We start from the raw sequence: 17,579 nt of genomic DNA, 5'->3' as shown, positions 1-17,579 counted from the left end.
CTTTCTGTCACTAGTTTTCTGTATATTTCACATTCATTCGCCCCAGCATCTCTCAAATTACCATCTTTACACCAAATATATACCTTGGACTACGCTACAGACTGTCAACACTACTGAGTTAATGACATTTGTGAGGGAGTTGGGGGCTAGGAGCACATTACCACTTCCGAAACACACAAAAACACGTAGACATAAGACTATGATTAAGGAGAATAATCACTATTTTTTTTAATAATGCAGGCCTGTAGCTTATGAAAATAAGTTCCACTTAATGGACTAAATGCTGTGATCCTCAATGAAAGCACATTTTACTTTCAACAAATGTTTAGGTATGAGCGATGATCTGTAATTTTACTTATACTGTACGCTATGAAGTCTCTGTACATTCACAGCGTCAAATTTAATTGAACAATTAAAATATTATATTTGCAGATACAATTTAAAAGTAATTGATCCGGGTTTACAATTAATGGCGATCACATTTGGTGCAACAACCGCCAAGGCAATGTCTTCGATGTTTGGTGACAGTAAATTTCATCATCATTTAGTGGCCCAGTGTAATCCGAAACATTACATACTTATACAAATACACTGAATGTAATGTTTCTAGCCATTCTGCAACACTGAACTGAACCTGAAACGTATTTTAATGCGGCGACTCCTTTCGTGATCAAAGTTCTTTTATATTATATAAAAATAATAACTTGTGAAGAGATTCTGAAATGTCTGTGTTATACGATTCTGTTGTTTATGTTCCGTCATTATTCATTTTCACATTGCTGTTCACGGAGACTTCATAGATAGTATGAATTTACTGTTTTCTCTTGCTGTAACATCACTTAATTCTCGTCATATATTGACGCGGTTGCCATCATTATCTCAACACGAGAGTTATTTCCAAGAATAATCGAAGTATATGTTTCCATATAGAGATTCGATTTCACATAACCTCACACCGTCTTCCTCAACGTTACGCTTCACATAGCTTCTTTTTTTTTACAATACAGATAACACATTTCGTATTTAGCGGGCTTCTACTAATCAGAGATTGTCTTCGTGTCTTGTGGCGCTGAACCTAACCTAAACCCACTTCGACGTGAGTAGTCAAGAAGGCTGTGGGTCAAGAAGCGAGTCTTGCTACTTAAATGCGCCTATGAACCACCATTTTGTTTATTTTCGTGTGAAATTGGTGAATTGTGATCTGTGCAACATAAGTTTTTATATGTTTAAGATTTAGTGATTATAAAATTACGTGTATTATATATGGTTCGGTCGTTTCCCCTGGTAACAGGGGGTGAAGAAATCCGCAGACATTGGGCGCATTGCAAGTAAACACGTTAAAGTGACGGTGTCCGGTAAAAACTCAGTCGGTTCTGGGAAAGATCGTACAGTTAGTCTTAATTTAAAAAAACCAAAAATTCAGATCACGACAGTTGAAAATATGAATCACGTAAATGACAAGGAAAATCAAAATAATGACGTAGAGGAGATGGACACACAAGAAGGCAAGTTAATCTGACTTTAATTTACAGCTCAACTTTTGCCTTAGTCGCGCTGTGCCATTAACAGTTCTTGCCACTAATTCGTAGAATACACGCAGGAGTCATTTATTAATAGTGTCAAGTCACGTACACATTGCAGCAACTGTCATTGTGCAAACTTTATCTGTCGGCTTATGTTCGATACTGCCCACTCACCGCATGTCAGTTTTAATATGTGCGGGCAAGGGTAGTTTTTCTAAATGTCCAAGACTAAATGTACTCGTTCGTAATTTCGTTGATGCAGGTGGAGTAGACGGTGGCGGAGAGACCCAAATGAACGGTGAGACACAAGATCAAACCGTGTCACAGGACGCGGAAATGGAGGAAGGTAGGTGATTTGTGTTAGTTTATGGTAAGTAGCAGAAAGATAGCGCAAATTGAGACTTAACTGTATGCTATGTTTATGCAGATGAAGCCCGTTCGGAAGCCACCTTCAGGTATACTGTAACAAACTTCAGCAAACTGAAAGACACACAATTGTCCCCTCCAACCTACGTGAGAAATCTACCCTGGAAGATCATGGTGATGCCAAGAACAAGTCCTGCACAAGATAGACAAAATCAGAGAAGTCTAGGTTTTTTCCTCCAGGTTAGTGTGTCAAGTTACTGTTTGCTCTACACCTCATGCTTTTAAATCATAGTTGTGGTGACTTAATATCCTCTCAACTGTTTATAACACACGCCATTTTACAGAAGAGCTCTATGTAATTGCTATTGGAAATATAAGTGGAATATACTTGTGTTGTTTTGAATCCATAACTGCAATTGAATGCCATTGCCCATAAAATGCACTATAGATTCAAGTTCTCTCTCTCTCTCTCTCTCTCTCTCTCTCTCTCTCTCTCTCTCTCTCTGCTGTTCATTTATGTGAGGAGGATCTTAAAAGTAATATGCTACAGCATATCATTCTGTCTTGGTTGAAAGCAGTTGGTAAATAGTTATTTGGCAAATATGAAGAGATGTTATTGTTTTTAATGAGATGTGAGGGGAACCATAAAGATATCTTAGTGATGCTGAACATTAAGGTCAGGGTGGGTAGTGTGCAGTAAACTATAGATTTTGGGCTGTAACTTGCATTTTATGAAAATATTCTGTTTCACTTATGAACATATTAAAGGTATTTTGATGCCCTTTGTAATTATTTGGTTCAGTTTACCATAGGGAAATTTCAAGGAAATTTATGTCAACAGAAAAGAGTTACTATGGCATACAGTTTCATTAATTATATGTTCAGCCTTATGGAAATAAAGTGGTCATCTTTTTATATGCATATAAAAATCACACAATTCAGAAAATGGAAGAAAAATTGAGGCCTAAGATAATGTGAACAAGGTATTTTTGAGATGAACTGAACTAACTCAGCTTGTGGAAATACAGGGAAGATGAACCTTCCCAGTATTTACCTTATGTTGTTTAGGGAAAACACAAAATACTTTTATTTGGATGGTGGGGCAAAGATTTGAAACCAGACTACCAAATGGGAATGCAGTACAGCAATCAGCTTTCTCAAGTACTGGTTGAGCTGCTTTTGTCTCAGAAGCAAGGATACAAAACTTTGGATAGACCAGTCATGCTGTCCATCCTTTCCTCTTTCCCCCTTAGCATGGTGGAAAGTAAATGAACTAGATTTTCATGCTTGAAATGCAAAAAGCACTTTCGAAGGTGAGTCTTGGTGAGTGGGCGCATCAGGTGGTGGTGGTGGTGGTGGTGGTGGTGGTGGTGTTGTTGTTGTTGGAGACCAGTTGGCATTGAAAATGAGAGCTTTGTGGTAGCTTCACACGTATGCAGCCACTAAGCTAATGCTTGCCACATCTGTGTAAATCATGTAGGAGAAAATTGCAATATATAGTTTAGTAAAAAGTATCCTCTGTTGCTTGTATTAGTGATGTGCTGAGTACATAATATGAATGTTATGCAAGATACTTGTACATTAAGCTACACTGGATGACATTTTTGAACATCCCTAAGTAGCTGTCAACTTCATCTCTAGTTGTGCTTGAAGTAATTGTTGTATATTTTGCTTCGCTCTTTTGCTTGTTAAAGAGAAGATAACTGTTGTGCAAAATGTGTGCCCAAAGAGTATGCATATAAAATTAATAAATGATGTGTACCTAAAAGGATTACAAAAATGACAACAGAATCCTACAACAAGGTAGGCCTATTTCACAACTAACATTTTAATTAAAATTGTATAAGCTTAGCTGGAGTCATCATGACCTGCTTTCATAGTGAAAACTGCTAACTCTGTATTGAGCTAAGAGATCAACAAAGTTCACGGTAGCACCTGCCTGCATTGACATTTTATGTAACTGTGTTGTGGTGTGTGATGTCATTGTAGCGTGGCTTATTTGAAATAATGTTGGCAAAGGGTGTGTTGGCGTACGTGGTGGTGCTTTCTGTTTTGAGGAGTTTACATTTCTAAATTTTGATTGAGTGATGTTTCTCATTGGACTTCTTGAGTGGTGTTTGTGAGAAGAATATTGAACAATTTGTTGCAGTTTGTTAGTGTATTAGTTTGATGTTCACTATCATGGGCAGTGAATTTGTTTTCAGGTTGGTTTCATTAGTGCGGTGTGTTGTTTATGCTTTAATTTTATGTTTTGTTAGTTATGGATATGACAGCAAAGTTTACAGGTGTGTGTGTGTGTGTGTGTGTGTGTGTGTGTGTGTGTGTGTGTGAGAGAGAGAGGGGGGGGGGAGACAACTTGTTGACCAAGTCAGTTCCTACAGCTTAGTTGATAAGAGTGTGAATTTTTAAGTTTGTGGGTAAAGCATGGGATTGAACTAAGTAGCTGCATTTCGGACCAGGAGATTATTGGTGAGACAATGTATGACATTCTATCTGGAGGAGTTCCTGATTTGAGAAGTTTGGACTGGATGTTCAAGAGATTGTTTTGATGACATACTATTTTCACTAGATTAACAATGTAGGAAAAACTGGAGAAGACACATTAAGATGCAGACAGGCACAATAAAGACACTTGCATAAAGCTTTAGGCCATAGCCATCATCAATGAAAGAAATTCACACACCATTCTTGCATACAAGCAAGCACACTTTATGCACACGTGACAGCAGACTCTAACAGCTCGAGCATTCAAGTGCTAGCTGTCGGTGTTTTCCATCATGTATGTATGAGGAGTACTTGTGTGTTTCTCTTTTGCTGATGAGAGCCACGACTTAAATCTTTATGCAAGTGCCTTTTGATTGTGCCTGCCTGCAGCTTAATGTATTCTTTACGGTAAGCAGCAATCTGTCTCTCCTACATTGTTGATATTCCTACCTGACATTTCCATTGTTTTATATTTGCTAGATATGTATCGGCTGCTGTTGATTGATAAATGATTTTATTTTCTATGATGTATATATGGTACAAATGTTTTGTGCGTCATTGTGTGTTTCTTGTATATCAAAATTGGTATCAGTTAATTTTGTTTTTGAATTGTGTTGTAGTCTGTGATAATTATGTTGAGTTGTTACTGGTAGGTATCATGGAGTTTGTTTTATTTACATTGGTAAGGTTAGGTTTTCGTTACTTGTTATATCGACAAATTTTGTTTTTGTGGTTCTGTGGACTTTGTATTAGCTGTATAGGTTAAAGTGTTATGTATTAGAATTATCAAATTGTATGTGGTTTTGTGGTCATGAGGATTTCATTTGAGCTATATTGGTCAAAATGAATTTCTGCTACCAGGCTTTGGACCCATGTGTTTGTTCATTTGAGCTGTATAGGTCAAGTGAAATTTCAGATACCAGCTTCTTTAGGTTCTTTTTTATTGCAGCTATGTTGATTACTGAGGATTTTGGCTTGATTTTTGCACTAGTATTTGTTTTGGCCCATTTTCATTATTCTGGTAGTAGTATATTTAGTTTTTCCCTGTCTAAAACCCCCTTAATTATCATGGATGCCCCATTGGTTTCACAGTTTTTCTGCGATTAGATTTTTTTAAATTATTTGTGTGTGTTAACATGTGTAGTGATTGCCACCATGGTTGCAATATTGTATGTGTGGAAATAAGGGTGTCAGCTATATTCATGATGCTGATGGTCACAGCTGGCAGGTGGTATCACAGTCTCTGTTTTTGCTGAGTTTTTCTCTTGAATGCTAATAACAGTTATAGATTCACAAGATGGAGATAATTCATGTTGGGTAACTGACATGTTTTGGTACAGATGAGTTGTCTATGAAATGTTATTTAGATGATGTAAGGCATGTGAACTGCAAATTAGATATATTTAATACATTCTGAATTTCTCACATTCTCTGTAGTGTAATGGAGAATCGGAATCAACATCGTGGAGTTGCAACGCTACTGCCGAACTGAGATTGCTGAGCAATAAGGAGGGCGTCCCACCATTCTCTCGGAGTAAGTCTTTGTTTATTCGATTATATGCATGTGCCAGGTGAAAGTGCACACAGATTATGTAAATTTGTTTGGTTTAAAAATTTTAGTTTTCATTAGATTTGGTGGCTTTAAGAGGCATGGATTCTCTCTGTTTCGGCAATGAGACTTATTGTGAGAAAGTTAATGATAAGTTGGGAGATTGGCAGGCTATTAGTGCTAAGTCTCATTAAAGGTAATATACTAGACATACATAAATGTTACACTATCTTAAATAGTGTGTGCCGTTTCCAGTCCGTGGCACTGGAAGAAACTGGATAAACATCAAAGACATATGGACAGTGTGCGACAGTTATGTTTACACATGATGAAAATATTGCAGTCGAGCCTGACAATTTACAATGGGGGAGACTGCAAGAAAAGGGGGGGGGTGGGAGAGGGGGGGGGGGGGGAGAGAGAGAGAGAGAGAGAGAGAGAGAGAGAGAGAGAGAGAGAGAAAGAAAGCCATTCTGCATGTGAAATGACTGTCAAAAATCCCGCCTCTCACAGGAGTGGATTCTATATGTCGGTCGGAATAACAAAATGATGGACAGTTAGTTGTTACAGGACAGCTACCGCAGCAGTAACCAGTCAGAGAATAGACTGTGACTCCTTACATTCTGTTTGCCATTTTCATATTTGTCTGTTACCTTGGGCCGTTTACCAATCTGTTGCAGACATTGCTTGAGGCTGGTAAAGTAAAAACCGTGATTTATGTTAGTTTTTTTGTTGTTCTATGTGATGTATTTGTTTTACATGGTGCAACATACTATAAACTAATGATGAAAATCTCTTTGGTTCCCAGCTGGGTGGCAGTGTTAAATTAGTGCAACATTTTAAATTATGTCATTCTCATCATATTTGATGAAGTGTCAATATTTTAGATTCCATAACATTTGTACTGACAGTATGCCCCCCTCCAGCTGGCTGAGGGTGGCTGGATGCTGTCTGGCCAGCAGGTGGGGGGGGGGGGGGGGGGGGTGCGCAGTTGCTGTGGTGGGGGTAGCGAGTGCATGTTCACATCTGTCTGGACACCTAAGCTGTGTCTTGTGAGATGGACTGTACAGGGCACATTCTTCTTGCATTGCCACTAGTGTGGGATTCTGTGGTGCACACTGTTGGTATCCTTCATCGCTGTTGACCAGGTTATCAGGAATCTGTATTTCAGTGTACTCATTTATGATACTATCCCAATAGCTGGTTGCTTGGAGCAGCATCTCGGTGTTCTGAAAGTCAAAGCTGTGGTGTTACTTGATGCTGTGATCTGCTGTCATTGATTTATGTTTGTCCCAGTTGCATACACCTGATTGGTTCTTATGGCATTTTGAAATACATCACTGTGTGTGTCATGTGTATTGTTGACTAGATTCACAGGCGATTCTGTAATCCCAGGTACGTTCAGTTAAGTGAGTCTTTTTGCAGAGCTGAGCTGCTCTTTCGTCCTTGGTGGTGGTTGGAAGACAGTTTTTGTGTCTGATTTTTCGAGTAGCTGTGCAATTTTTGCTAAAACCAGTTCCAAGTACGGATGGAAAGTGAGTCTCATGTCTCCTTCTTCCTCTTATTGGCTTGCTGCATCATTTCTCTTTTTTGAATGTACTAATCTGTGCTTACAGCACTTCCCCCCCCCCCCCGGAATATTTCCTTCAGGTGTCATAGTTCAGCTGGGAGACTTTCTTTATTGCAGTTGACATGCCCCTATGTATTACAATGGTCAGCTGTTGTGCTGGATGATGGCAGCTTGTTGCATGCAGTACAGGTCTATGTGAACCTTCTTCCTATATACAGAATGGCCTAGTGTACCATCTGTGTTCTTCTTTATCAGTATGTCCAGGAAAGGGAGACAATCATTCTCATGTATTTCCATAGCGGAAACAGTGTTTTGATGAGTGCTGTTACGGTGGTCCATAAACTCGTCCAGTGCCCTACTCATGCACCACAAACACATCATCCAGTGCCTGGATGCCATAGCACAAACATATCGTCGATACAGCAGAAGTTGTGCTGGGATCTCTGGTGATCGGTTTCAAGGGCCACGTCCTCAGAGTATTCTGTGTAGATATTTGCGATGTGCATTTTGTTTGTTTGTTTGTTTGTTTGTGTGTGTGTGTGTGTGTGTGTGTGTGTGTGTGTGTGTTGCTCAAGAAGCTATAATGTGTAACAGTCTTTTCATTGTGCCTGTCTGCAACTCAATGAGTCATCCTTATAGTGAGTAGCAATCTGTCCTTTCCCTAATATTGTTAAAGAAAAGGAATATTCATTCTATTTGAAGCCACAGAACAACATATGCTTAAAACTGCTCTACTAAAACAATTAAACCAGAACTGAATGAATTGAATATCCCCCCCCCAAACACACACACAAAATCCCATGCGCACACACACCATTACTCCCTCCCCTCCCCCAGAAGGCCGATCCTATTTCTCTGTATACCCAGAGATTCGAAAACCCAAGAAACAGACCTGCAGATTGAGGTTGTCCAAAGGGTCTTTGAAAAATGATGTCCTCTAGAATTAAAGATACAGTTCCTTGATTTAAAGATGGCTCTAATCAAGCAACTTCTAACTTAATGGAATAGGAAGTGGTATGCTGTAGCTAATTGTTGCAAGCTGTGCCCTGTAAAATGTTAAACAACTGCATGAATGTCTTCTTGCAAAATGTGCTGCCAAAAATCTGAAATTATTTTCCGACTCTGCATTGGCCAAAGTGGACTGACATGTGAATATATTCCTAAATGAACTGCTCCCAACTTACCGCAGTTGTGGTGCCTTTATTATCAGTGACACACGTTATTGAAGAACCCTACTTTTACTGTGATTAGGCAAACACGGACGCTACCTGACTCATGATGATTTCCAAATAGGCCTGACCCCACTTTTTAATGCCTTCATCTAAATCCCCCATTACTTTCATTTAAGGGTATTACATTATTTACTCCTACTGTTTTATTGAACTGACAGTCTCGTTAGTCTTCTATAGTGATTGGGGATCTGCAGATTGGGCATGGATAGTATGCCTGTAATCACTTGAAATGTCCCTGAAGACCTTTGGCACACTTCCCACATCTTGTGGTACTTTCCTTCATACTCAGTTATATTTTTGCCTTTAATTTTTTGTATCGTCATTTAAGTTGTCCATCTTATTTCTTTTAGTAGAATGATGAAACGGATAGATTGCTACTCTCCATTCAGTGGAGAGGTAGAGTTGGAGACAGGAACAACAAAAAGACTACTAAACATGTAAGTTTTCAGCTAGAAGACCTTCTTCTGAAATACACACACACACACACACACACACACACACACACACACACACACACACACACACACACACACAGCTCTCACTCACATGACCAGTGTCTCTGGCAAGGGCGCGAGTGTGCATGTGCATGTGCATGTGTGTGTATGTATGTTCCAGAAGGATAAAGGGCACTGCAAAAAGAAATGGGGAAATTGACTCCATTCTCTGCTTTGTTTAATCACCCTGTTCAGTTGTTGAATTTGTGCACAGAACTTATAATAGTGCCAGACTGTCTCGTTCAAGCAGGTTGGAAAAGAAAGCTTTGTCATAAAACAACTGTAACAATTAATTGCATTGAGCAAAAATTTTTTCAAGAAAAACGTGGTAAAGTTATTACAACAGAGTTTCTGTTAGTGTTCATGTTTGTGACAAATCAAAAATTGTGTGCAAAACTTGCGCTTTACCAGATGCTTGACTTTCATGGTCAGTATGATTACTAGTTGAATTATCTGAACACACCGACTGAGTCAAAACAGAGCTACAGTTCTCTGCTGGCTTTTCTTCAATCATTCAAAAAGTCAACATAGCATTTATTGTACAAATAGTGAAGAAGAATTACATCTCGTTTACTATATTGAAACTGTAATTAAGTCAAATGTTCACCCCATAATGTCCTTTTTAGAGACATGCTAGTCTCAAATCATTGTGGGAGACCCTCAGGGGAAGGTGACAGGAATGGAAAGAATGTAGGAAAGTTACAATTTGAGATGGCCCATAAGGTGTGTTTAGATGGTTCAACTATTAGGAGCACAGTCAAACACAGTTTGCAGACTCAAGTCTAAGACTTTCTCTGTTTGTCACATTCTGTATCCCCAACTTCAGCACTACAAGAGTAAATGATTTCTGTCTGTGAATTATTGGTTATTCAATGCATATTTTGTATGAGAATATAATATGTGTTATTAGCTCGCTGCTAGCAAACATAAATTTTCAATTTGTACTTTTGTTTGTAGCGATACAGCACCTCTTCTACAGCAAAGAAAATGACTGGGGGTTTAGCCATTTTATGTCCTGGCAGGATGTTCTAGAATCGGATAAGGAGTATGTTAAGGATGACTCAATTACGCTGGAGGTTGGTATAACTTTTTAGTATAAAAAGTAATTTTGTAAATAACAGTATGACTAAATTATTATGCTGTTTTATTTTTGGCACAGTCATGAGCATTTCTCTGTGCTGTTACCTGTTTCGGCCAGCCAGTGGTAATTTGCAGACTGTCAGTAGACATTACTGAAGGCAATGTTGGAGAGCAGTTGAGGTTTTGTGGATGGAATGAAGCTTCCTTTTCATTTGTGTTTGCAGAAGGAATGTTTAATGGAATAGCTGTAACTCTGCGGAAATAGAATGTGATATGATTTTGTAAACAATTAAAAAATTTAAAAAAATTAAATTTTAGCAAAGTAATGTAGAAAATGAGGGAAAAATAGGTTGTTGCATTTATGTTTGTTAGCAAAAAAGAGTACGAGATGCACACTGGTGACTAGGTGGTGCTGCATTTGTTACAATGTGTAGCTGCTAGGACACAGTTTCCTCATAGAATGCCAGACTGGAGAGGGCAGTAAGCAGCAGCATTAGATACTGCAGCTTCTCGCCAAGCACTAGTGGGCTGTCAAGAAGGTGGCACAGCAAACATCAGATATGAGCAATTCATTGCAGGTGTCGAAATAGGCATAATCGGAGACTTTGTTCAGTTTCAATGAAATCTTGTTGGTTTACAAGCTGCATCTCTTCGAGTAAAACACTCGAGCTTTCAATAGCTGTCTCTGCCACTGTTGTCAGTAGTTAAAAATAACTATCTGCCAGAACGCAGAACGCACGTTTGATAGCTCCTAGGAGCTTCTCCCCCCTTCACCCTGTGGGACTGAGTGACGTCAGGTGGCATGAGGGGCCAGTGTCACATTTGAAACTGCCACTCCTGTGTCCCTTCAAGTGTCAATCCTCGGTCTTTGCTTTTGTTCAATGTGCAGAGCCTGCCATCAAGCCCTGCTAAATGTGTACCCCTGGTCTCTGTTAAAATTGTTGCTGTTTATCCTGATTTCAGCCACTTTTTTGATGACAACAGATTCCCAGTATGACTGTATTTTAGGCAAAACTCTGACCTCTAAGACCTATGTTGTCTTTAAGGAGACACAGCATTTCTCTTGCAGGTGGCCTGAACACTGGTCTCAGTCCACGTCTCTTCAGCATGCATCCTCTCTTACTAGAAGCTGCTCCACAGCATGGAAACACGCAACTGGTTCAGCCTCTTTCACCAATTCACGAGATGTCTATCATCAGTGTTTCCTGAAGCCTTTACAATTTCTCTATTGCTGTAACCATTCTTTCTTAACACATGCTTCGGTCCCCTGATGGGACAGAGCTACATGGAGCTGCTCAACTTGGTTCCACACATGCATCACTCTGGCCCTCTCTGGGAGGTTACAGACACTGCCATTACATTTATATAAGCAGAACGCTTCCACCCTCAGTAGTGATTGATTTTATCTCCTGAAGACAATGCCAGAGACATCTATTGAAAGCTCTTCTGTTTTATTTGAAGTGACACGGATTGTAAACTGAGATGATTTTATTGAACCATGCCACCAGGGAAGAGGCTAGACTGTTTGTTCAGCAGTTTATCATGTTCTTTCATTCTTGAAATGAAAATCTCAATTTCTCCACCTGTTTCCTTAGTGTGGAAGATATTTTGGTGCCAATATGATTATTCTCCATAGCAAAATATGCGCCTAAAGCAGTTTTATTACTTTGGTAGGAGCTTTCTTTAGATCATATATTGAATGTTCTACCTCTCTGGCCTGTATATTTCATATCTCCATTGTGGCTTGAAATCTTACAATCTCCTGCTGTTTGTACTTGCTCTCTTTCTTCAGTAACTTACGTCTTATTTATGTTTTAATGTTATTTGTCCTTCTGAAGGTGATTTTTATATTCACCATTAGTGGAGATGCTGAGTCGCAGATAGGTACAACAAAAAGATTTTCACACTTAAAGCTTTCGGCCAATAGGCCATTGCCCGAAAGCTTTAACACTTTGGGTCCTGAGCCATTGCGCTCGGGTGTCTATCATAAAACCTGGCTGATTTTAACTTATTTTAAACTACAACAACTCGTGAAAGGTTTCAGTTATAGCAATAAAATTACTCTTATTGAAAGACTTAGACTTTCTTGTTTAAAACCACATATATTATACCTTTCTCTTGAATTAATACATACTTTTGACAAGCGTTATTATTATAACATTGTTTTTGGAAAAAAAAGGAAAAATTTGTCAAAGGTATATTCACTGTATTTTCTAGAAGGAATTTTTTTTATTTTACACAAAAATTGTAATTATGATGGATTCAGTATGTCTTATCTACAGGAACTTCCTGTAACTATTTTAGGATGCAATTTTGCTCTTTGTATGGTAAATTTGGAAGCACGGCATTTTGCACAATGCTACTTTACATTCGCTACACTGGTAGCTTGTGTCTTTTCGCCACACTTTTCCAGTCAGTTTTTTTTTTTCCTCTCAGAGAACACACTACAAACTGTTTTTGTTTCAGTTTCTTACCTACTTCTGTCTCAATCTTTTCCAGGAAATGATCTCCAGTTGATAGTCTTCAGAGTCCAGATGGACCAGGTCGGGGTTTGAGATCTTTGCTTTGTGCAAGATCTGCACAGATAACTGTCATGAAATGAGATGTTGTGAGCTGTTTTCCAGTAACCTTATTGTATAATATGCAGGAATTTACAATCACCATTAGTATAACATGGAATGCCAGCTTTCTCCACTACTTCACAGTTCGATGTTCAAATGCGCCATATGACAGTCGTTGATCTGTTAAGTAAACACCAAACTTGTTTTTACTGTAGTCCACTACACATGATGGCTTTGACTTCTCTCTTCCTCTCTGATCAGTGAAAGTGACCATCTCAGCAGTGTGCCTTCTACTTATCATATGCACATTTCTTTTGTCCTTCCAACACAGTGCTAACATATTTCCTTTACGCCTGAAAATAAGTTCACCTCGCTGAAGGTTCGGATCTTTTATAGCACAAGGCAATCCCTGCCGAGATTTTCTTGTTGTTCCCACAAGAGCAGTTTTTGCAGCTTCCAGTTCTGAAGCAAGTATTGGACTTGTGTAGAATCTGTCTGTAAACAAAGTGTAGCCTTTTCCTGATAGATTTGCAAGCAATGTCTTTACCAGAGTCACTGTGTCAGACCTTTCACCCATGTAAACAGAGAAATTCAAGATGTAACCTGTGTCAGATTCGGATAACATGTACAGTTTGATACCGTATTTATTTGGTTTTTGTGGCATGTACTGTTTGAAATACACATGACCTTGAAATTTACACATGCCTTCATTTATTGTAATTTTTTGAGATGGTGTATACGCACGCTGGAAATTAGCACACACATTATCTAGAAGGGGTCTCACCTTGTGCAGTGGGTCATAGCCAGTTTCTCCTTTCCTCTTAGCTAAGGAATTATCACTAATGTGGAAGTTTCTCAAAATAGAAAGAAATCTGTCACGGCTCAAGATGTTTGGACAGAAATTACACGACACAACAGGGTTCGTGGACCAGTGCTCTTGTATACATGGCCTCACACTTACACACACATATGGACTACAATTGCCAGAAACTTCCTTATTTGCATAAGTGTAACTCCTTTCCACTTTGATAATGAGCAGGTGGGTGAAAGAGAATTTGTGCTTCGTAATTTCCTGATGCGTTGTTGAGCATACAGATTAGTTTGTTGCTTTATATGTTTCATCATACTGTCTGTCAGGAAATACGAGAAAAATTCTAGAGGTGCACTGTTCTGGTCTAAACTGACAACATTGCATATTCCAGATTGTCCTGAGAATAGATCAATATCTGGCGCACGATCAGTAGTTGTCCAACCTTCCTCAGAATCGGTGCGGTGCGCAGGTCTCGGCTTCCTCCCGCCGTCAGCCTCGCTCGTTCTTCAGGCACAATGTAGACCGGATTACTTGCTGCTGAAGTGCTTGGGCACCTGCTCTCCTCTTCTGAATCTATCAGAAGAGTAGTATTTGCAAATAAAATCGTAATTACGTACTGAGAGTTTTTTCAGTGAAAATCAGAGCAAAAATTATACATGTTTTGTTGTCAGAATTCTTTACCTGAACTGCCAGAAACTACTTCTTGAACATAGTCCACATCATCATCAGAGTCATCTACAATATCTTCCTCTGACGAATCAACGTCACTTTCTTCTAAATCACAATGTAATTCGCGAGCAATTTATTCGTCCATCAAGCCACGCTTCGCCATGTCGACGCTACTGAGACCGCGCGGGAAAAAATCGCCACTCACAAAACACGACAAATGAAAAGGGAAGCACACCCTTCCACAGCATGCCTGCCCCATCTAGTGACCAGTGCTCGAACTACAGTCCATGCAGCGCCTCCCAAACAAGCGGGAGCCGTAAGAACACACAAAGGAAGGAAGGGGAAGAACGAGAACCTGCGCCCGTAAAATTATGGGCCTAGGACTTTCGGGCAGGCTGCGCACGCCCGTATTTTTACGGCATCAGCGCCTAAGTGTTAAGTGTGAAAATCTTTTTGTTGTGTCTGCCTGCGACTCAGTTTCTCCGCTATATGGTGAGTGGCAACTTTCCTTCTCATAACATTGTTACATTCCATCCTGGATTTTCCATTGTTTGGTTTTTATATTCTTTCGACATGTGCTAGAAATTGGTAACTGAATCCTGAAATGCTCATCTGACTGTTAAAAATGTAAAAGTCGATCACTTTACCGCTAAGACAGTATGCCACATTGTCCTAAATTATTTTGTATTTGTGATTACCATCAGGTGAATGTGTCCTGCTGTGTAGTTTTAAATCTGTATTTTTGGTCAAGAATTATTTATTTTGAACATTGACACAGTATCATTGAGTGGAAGTGATTGTGGTGTAGGGCTACAGATAGAGAGATGCTAAAAGAAATGTGTTTGGCCTTCAAGAGAACAATGTGTAATGCTGCGAATGACTACTGTAGAAGAATATTGTCAGATGTTATGATATTTCACAAAACACAAAGAAATTCTGGGTCATATATCAGGGTGTATGCGATCCGGGAGATCCGGGAAAAACCCGGGAATTGTTTAGAATTCCGGGAGTTTTTCATTGTTTTAGTTTTCATTTAAATTTTTGTGATTTTGATTGGTAAGAACCAATACCCTAACAAAGGATATTATTGTATCCCGCTACTGCAGAATGATACTGCAGCAACAAAACATGAATGGGAGAAAAAAAAAAAAGAAAATAAAACTTAAGTTGCAAAGGAAATGCGCCGTATACAACAAAACAGTGCTCGTACAAGTGTCTGCCAACAGTAAAGTGTGTCAAAATCTTTAGGAACACTATGCAATACTTTATAACAACAAATTGCCACTGATGAGCGTGACGTGACAACTGTTTAAATTAGATTCATTTGAGCAGTTGCGGGCGGGATCTTGCACAAGCGCAGTTGAGTCGCGTAGGGGTAGTACCTTCTCCCATTTCTGGTTACGGAAGTGTGGCTGGCCGCCACTACTTAATATTGCCCTGGTTCGGAAATATCATAGATCCGGGGCTGATGCACAGAACAGTCAGAGTTGTGGTGGGCAGGTGGGTCGTCTCCACGTGACCTGTTTTTACGTTCAGTGATTTTGTTGTTTCCTCTTCGTTTATTGCTCTCATGTTAAATGATAACATAACAGATTTTTGTGACTGGAAGCTGTAAAATGATTTAAAATACATTTGCTTAATTACGGCAGGCTAAAATATGTTAATAGTTTCAGATTTTATTTCCACCTTTGACAGTCAAGCATTAATCGCCTTACAGAACAATGAAGTTAATTTTGCTGGTTTGCTAAAGAGATTTGGCTTTTATTAATATTTTCTACTGAGACAGTCGATTTATTTGAAGCGAAGTGTTTAATTTCACGCTATTGGCTAGTTTCAACTGTTCGCTTCATTTCAAGTGCACGTATGGCATTATGTTATAATAAAGAACCAAACATGAGTACTGGTACTCAAAGAAAATTTACATACGGATGTGCATTTTAAGCTGAATTATGCACTTTAGTACGGTTCGCGAAATCCCGACGCTCTTGAAGTATCCGTTGATGTCTTGTTTCTTTTATGACATACGTAAGATCTTTTATGTTTTACACGTACGAACATATGGGCTTCCTGCGTCATCGTAGCTGCGCAAGCCCGGTGATGCCAGTTATCTGGCGCTTTCTTGCAACTGCTGAAACGAACCTATTTCTAACAAGTTGCAGGAAAATATTGCGAATGGTGGTTTGAAAAGCGTTACATTCAAAGCAGATTTCCTTTTATGCAAGATGAATTATGTGCGAGAATGTACAATGAATTTCTTAAATCACAAAGCATTTGACTCTCATTTACAAATCAACTTATTGAGGATGACCATTTAGAAGTATTTCGAGCCCAGAAGATGAGACATTTGCGTTGTTATTAAAAATTTTACTAGCACATTTGTGTGTGTATCTTAAAGTGCAACACGCGCAAAAAAGATCAACATTATATGTGGAAGCTTAGCTTCTCTTCCAACTTATTAATCTTAGAGACCAATATTATATGTGAATGCCATATGTATTAATTTAAGCCATTAACTTTTCTATTTGTGTATTTGCGCTACTTAAGAGTGATCGTGCTACTGGCTGACTACCTCACGTGTCCTATTGCTGTCGTCAGATGGCGAGATCAAGTGAATGAGCTATGACTCTTACAAAAGCGCATCACAATCTCAGTTTCAGTGCTTCGGAAAGTGACGTGCGTTACTTGGTGGAATTCAAATTTATACCTTCGTAATACAAAAATATGCATCGTACATGTTGCTGCACATCAAAGGTCTTTCAAAACGTGTTTTTCCTCCTGAGTTTCGTTTTCTAAAGTGCCGGGAAATTATATGTCGGTATATAAAACCATAAACATTCAAAGGATTGATGAGTTTTACAGTGCCAAGGAAGAGTATACTGTCACTTAACATGGAAAAAGTGTATTTTATCCGGGAGAAAGTGTATTTTTAACCAGGAAATCTGGGAATTTTTTTTCCTTGTCCACGTATACACCCTGTATGTAAAGGCTGTTAGTGATACCAGATTTAGTGTCCAGTCCCTAGTGAATGATACAGGAACTGAAATTGAGGGTAGCAAAGCTAAAGCTGAAATGTTGAACTCCATTTTAAAATGTTCCATTACAAAGGAAAACACAAGAGAATTTCCCCAATTTAAGCCTCGTACCACTGAAAAGGTGAATGAAATGTGTGTTAGTGTCAATGGCGTTGAGAAACAGGTGAAACCTTAAAATTGAACAAAGCTCCTGGGCCCGATGAAATTCCTG

The 17,579-nt window shown here is 39.0% G+C and overlaps 1 protein-coding gene across 1 annotated transcript in view; it reads left to right on the top strand.

The window, feature by feature from the left end:
• The first annotated feature begins 1,108 nt into the window (after window positions 1-1,108).
• The window catches only part of LOC124777877 (ubiquitin carboxyl-terminal hydrolase 7), a 224,165-nt gene continuing 207,694 nt past the window's right edge, over window positions 1,109-17,579 (top strand). Inside the window, exons 1-5 of the mRNA XM_047253417.1 lie at window positions 1,109-1,505; window positions 1,786-1,869; window positions 1,951-2,129; window positions 5,811-5,907; window positions 10,173-10,291. Coding sequence (XP_047109373.1) covers window positions 1,442-1,505; window positions 1,786-1,869; window positions 1,951-2,129; window positions 5,811-5,907; window positions 10,173-10,291 — 543 coding nt within the window. The 5' untranslated portion in view covers window positions 1,109-1,441. The remainder of the gene's footprint in view (window positions 1,506-1,785; window positions 1,870-1,950; window positions 2,130-5,810; window positions 5,908-10,172; window positions 10,292-17,579) is intronic.

This window comes from Schistocerca piceifrons, chromosome 2 (assembly GCF_021461385.2).
Source record: "Schistocerca piceifrons isolate TAMUIC-IGC-003096 chromosome 2, iqSchPice1.1, whole genome shotgun sequence".
NCBI classification, from domain to species: Eukaryota; Metazoa; Arthropoda; class Insecta; order Orthoptera; family Acrididae; genus Schistocerca; species Schistocerca piceifrons.
Note: the sequence above shows the minus strand (reverse complement) of the source record. Positions and strands in the feature narration are given on the sequence as shown.